At 47.7% G+C, this 5,000-nt stretch overlaps 1 protein-coding gene across 1 annotated transcript in view; it reads right to left on the bottom strand.

The window, feature by feature from the left end:
- Nucleotides 1-321: 321 nt before the first annotated feature.
- Nucleotides 322-5,000, bottom strand: part of ror1 (receptor tyrosine kinase-like orphan receptor 1) — a gene marked incomplete at its 3' end in the record, with an annotated part of 219,521 nt that continues 214,842 nt past the window's right edge. Inside the window, exons 10-12 of the mRNA XM_083646963.1 lie at nucleotides 4,648-4,875; nucleotides 3,830-4,194; nucleotides 322-1,015 (exon numbers count right to left, since the gene is read on the bottom strand). Coding sequence (XP_083503089.1) covers nucleotides 322-1,015; nucleotides 3,830-4,194; nucleotides 4,648-4,875 — 1,287 coding nt within the window. The remainder of the gene's footprint in view (nucleotides 1,016-3,829; nucleotides 4,195-4,647; nucleotides 4,876-5,000) is intronic.

The following is a 5,000-nucleotide window of genomic DNA, read 5'->3' on the forward strand; positions in this document are numbered from 1 at the left end:
TAGGACGTATGTACCGTATTTACACAAAGGTTAAAATAATAATAATAATAATAACAACAACAACAACAACCGCACATTTTCAAACCATGGAAGTACACAATAAGGCGTTAAAAAAGTCAAATAGCTGTGTGTGTGTGTATAGAGTGTGGCAGTGTTTCTTACACTATGGGTTAGGACCCAAACTGGCTCACAGGCCTGTTTCTGGGGTCTCCACATGACCAGAGTAGAAATCTGTTTTTAATACACTGGATCCCTGGGTGAGAGTGGATCCCTGGGTGAGAGACTAGATTTCTCAAACATGGGTCCCGAGCAGTCTTCTATCTACAGGTCTGCGGTGATGACCGAGTCGTACATCAGTATGTTGGATTCGGCGGCCAGCAGCGCCGCCGTCTGCGAGGCGTGGTCCAGCCCCACGCCCTTCTGGCATACCTGTCCGTACACCTGCATCGGGCCCACCATCCCGCCCGGCACCACGCAGTGAGACAGCAGCGGCGTGTTGGCGTCGTGGTTGGAGCCCGTGGTGGAGGGCACGCCGCTCACGTGACCCGTGCTGGTCGAGCCGCTGGCGCTGCTCGGCGAGCGGCTCTTGGGAGGCGGGAGGTGGTGCTGCACCACCCGGGTGGGCTGCACCTGGGGAGGGAAGTGGGCGGGGAAGGCCGCGTAGCCGGGCGGGATGGGGTAGCCGTTGACGGGGATGAAGCGCTGGTGGGTCTGTTGCACGGCCACGGGCGTCCAGGTTGTCTGGGCCATCTGAGCCATCTGGGCGGGCGAGGCCAGCCCCTGGGCAGGGTAGAGGTACCCGGCGGCGGCGGCGTAGCGCGGGTTGCTCAGGTTGCTGACGGGGCTGGCGCTGAGCGAGGTGGTCTGGGTGGTGGCGTTGCCCCCACCGGAGGGCGTGCTGGAGCTGGCGTGGGACGACAGCCCCTCCCAGGCGCGCAGGCGGCCGTGGATGTCCTTGAAGCGCGGGCGGCGAGCCGGGCCCTCCTGCCAGCACTCGGTCATCAGGCCGTACACCCTGAGGGACCACAGAGGAGGTTAAGGCAGTTGTCAGAATTTCTTCAATAGCCAAACCAATTTTAAAGTCCAAATGAGCTAAACTTCCAATGCTATTACTTCCTGGAACAATGTACGTATCTTGAAAAGTCACCAGGCACGGCCAGGGTTTGTGAGCATTTTCAGTGATTTTCCATGACCCACAGAATATTTTCTTCTATGACTATTTAAACACAGAATATCCCAAAAGACAGAACAAAGCCTCTACTTTCATGGGGAAAAAAAGAGTTTGTTTCTCCGTTCTTCCGTTCTTTAGTTATCGACACATGAATGTGGGTTGTTTTCACTGACACCGTGCGTCTCTCACCAGAAAGCTGAGAAAACTGCCTTTTTGTGGAGCAAACACAACAATTATGAGCATGCCTGTCTGCCCATCTGCGTGTGTGGTTGTAATGGCACTGTGCTGTACTGTAGCTGTGCTTGTTTTCTTTATTCTGTTTACTGTCCGTGGAAACTCTGGCATACATACAAAATAAATAAATAAAATCTCATAATTCTAAGTGGGCTGGGCACCTGTTGATGCAAAATTGATCAAAAAGAAAGAGAGGAGGAGAGAAGTAAAATCGGTTTCAGTCTGTTGTGCTACAGTATAGTTTTTATGGATTGTTGAGAAAATCAATTAATTATATTGCTATCTGAATTTGTAATTGTATATAACAGAGCTAATCAGTATACACTATACAGGTGTTGTTGTTTTTGCATGATGCTACTAGAAAACGGCTATAGCGGCTGTCTTCTTTTGGAGCCTGAGCTCCAAAAGCCTGAGCTTTGGGAGGCTTGAGTGTCTGACTCTAGCCGGCTGACCTTGTTTACATTTTAAAAACTGCGACAGTTCACACAACTTTAACACGACATGCATATATTATACATCAAACTCTTGAGCTAATTCTGCTCTCACTCAGAATGTCAAAATATAAGCGATGTGATGTATAGTTTTTGAGATATTAACATTTGTTTGGCACAACTCATACTAGTTAACTGCTGCGGGGGTTCCCGCATTTCTGGGTGGCAAGTGACGTCACGCTGATTCGTCCTATATAGTATATTTTGAATACATTTGGGCAAAGATACCTGTACTAGCAGCCAGGGACGTGCACAGAACATTAGAGGGGCAGGGGCTCAAATTCATAAAAGGGCACTACAGCCGCCGTCCGGAGGGCGGCGGCGAAAATTTGAGGCAATTTGAAGGCCAATTTAGGGGTATAACTCATTTTAAATATTCCAATTTTAACCAGATTTAGAGGAATATCTAATTTTAGGATGAGACTTAGGATGAGAAAATAACTCACAAACTGAATAATATTAGTATATAAAAGTTGCATGCTGTTGCAATACTGTTGTGAAATCATTTAAGCATCAATATTTATTTGCTCCTTTTCTCCCTTTAGGAGATAGCAACACAGGCAGAAACATTGAACGATACTGAGTGAGGCTTGTAATATACCATGCATTTTAACCATAATTCTAAAAAGCAAGACAGAAGATTTAGATAAGGTGTATTAGAAAATTGTTTATTTTTTGCTGATTCAACAACACAACATCCCTTTCCAATAGTGAAGGAGGAGATCAGAAAACCCGTCTGGAATAAGGTGCTTGAATTAAAAATAATATTAAAATAAATAAAAGAAAAGCTGGTTACTTTGTGTGGAAGGGGTCTGCAGTATTCTGTCACTGATGAAGCTCTAGAAGCAATTCAGCATTATTGTTACTCTACACAGCCTTGCCCTTATCAGGAGACACATTGACAAACAAATATTTTCAAGAGCAACAATTCTGCATTTGTTCCCTATATTTTGGTTATTTATTTATTGGGTGGTTTATTTATTTATTAATTCATTCATTAATTCATTCAAGTCGAACAAGAGCCACAACTACCCAGGCCAGTAGCCATAAATGAGGCTCACTCAGTCGTCACTGGCTAGTGGCTACGGAATACATATCGATATCAGACAAAGCCGAATTACAGTTGCAGTCATTTAACTCCGTTTTTGCTACATAGACCACCATAAGATGTGATTTGCATCCCCTCCAGACCAGAGGCCTGCCCTCAGTGCCCTGGCACCTAGACACACACTTTAAAAGCATAAAAAAGCATCGAGGTGACTTCCATGTTTTGGGGGCTCATTCCTAGCACATGAAGGCTGTGTTTGGTGCTCTGGCGGGGTGTAAAACGGCAGTACAGGCTGCTCGCCTCGCTGCTGCATGCCTGTCTGTACCGCCGAAATTTCAACATGAAACAAATGGGTGGCTCTCTGTGTAATTCTTTGTTTTGACAAACATACATACCTGATTCACGTTGACTGACTGACTGATATTATATATCTGTGTCAGACTGTGTGCGCCAGTGCTGCTGCATGTCGTGGTTGCTGCTCTGTCTGGCTGAGTTCAGTGCGTCTCGCGGAGTTCAGTGCGCACTGCTGCTGGAGTGGGCGGGGACGGGCCACATGTGTTTTTGGGCTGCTGCCTGCTGCCTTCAGGGGCGGTTTAAAAAAACACTGCTCCATGCAGAAGCCTATTATAAATGGTGCATTCAAGGCCAAGAGAGTTCGGAAAAGGCATTTCTCTTTGAATGCTGCCTTCAGTGACGGCATGGAAAGGGCCAACTCCATACGAAGCACCATTAGAAATGCATTCATGGTCAGAAAAGGGCACTTTTTACAGACTGAAAAAAAGGCAGGGGCTCAAGCCCCCTTTGATGTCTATGTGTGCACGTGCCTGCTAGCAGCCGTACTTTCTCCTATTCTTCCTGACACACTGTATCTTATTTGGGGCATACCTTGGGGGGCAGTCCTCAGGGCAGGGCAGCAGCTGCCTCTTCCTCACCATCTCCATCACCTCCTGGTTGGAGAAGCCATAGTAGGGCTGCAGGCCATAGCTGAAGATCTCCCACAGCACCACGCCGAACGACCAGATGTCCGAGTCTGTGGTGAACTTGCCGTAGGCGATGGCCTCCGGCGGCATCCAGCGGATGGGCACCAGGGCTTTGGGCTGCACGCGGTAGTAGTCCGAGGAGTAGATCTCCCTGGAGAGGCCCAGGTCGGAGATCTTGACGTGCAGCTGCTCGCCCACTAGAATGTTCCGAGCCGCCAGGTCCTTGTGGATGTAGAAGTGGCTGGCCAGGTACTCCATCCCACCAGCCACCTGGGTTACATTAGATGAATTTAGGTTAGAAAACTTCATTCATTTTTAAGGATCATTATTTCCACTCACGTTTATAATAGGCAGGAATTTTCCAGCGTTGTTCTTTGCAAAGCTGTGCGACGGTTTGAAAGTAGCTTTTGAAAAAAGATTAAATAGCTGTTGAGGTCATTGGAAGACTGTAATGTCCTCAATGAGGCAATTCATTTTTCAGCTAGTGGGAACTGGGATGCTCCATAATTATCCACACTTGCCAGGATTTAAATGGTTCTGATGTAAACGGTGTGAGGAGTCCTGCCAAAATCAAGATGCTGGGTTAAATCCATAATACTTGAGTTTCATTCGTGGGTCCAAAGTTCTTGGTCGACCCAAAATGACAGAAAAAAACCTTGGAATCGAATAATTTCATATAAAATGACATGGCGTTAAAAGATCTAAACTGCTGTTAAGTCCTACCTGTATGGCCATGTGGAGGAAGTCTCCGTGGTCCAGGCTAGACTTGACGGTGCCGTCCTCGTCGCTGCTGCAGCCCACGTCGGAGTGTGGCGAGCGCATGATGAGGAACTCGTGGAGGTCGCCCTGAGGCAGGAACTCAAACAGCATGCAGACGGGCTGCTCCTGGGTCACCACGCCCAGCAGGCACACCACGTTAGGGTGGTGCAGCTCCGCCAGCACCGACGCCTCCTGGGTGGGGAAATCAGAGGGTGTTTTGTGAAATCCAAAGTAAAACACAGAGACAGCAAGTTGCAGACCCCTGAACATGTATTCCATTTCAATGATGCAAATTAGAACAAGGAGAGAGACGTATA

This window comes from Poromitra crassiceps (genome assembly GCF_964638095.1).
Source record: "Poromitra crassiceps genome assembly, chromosome: 12".
In the NCBI taxonomy this organism is placed as follows: domain Eukaryota; kingdom Metazoa; phylum Chordata; class Actinopteri; order Beryciformes; family Melamphaidae; genus Poromitra; species Poromitra crassiceps.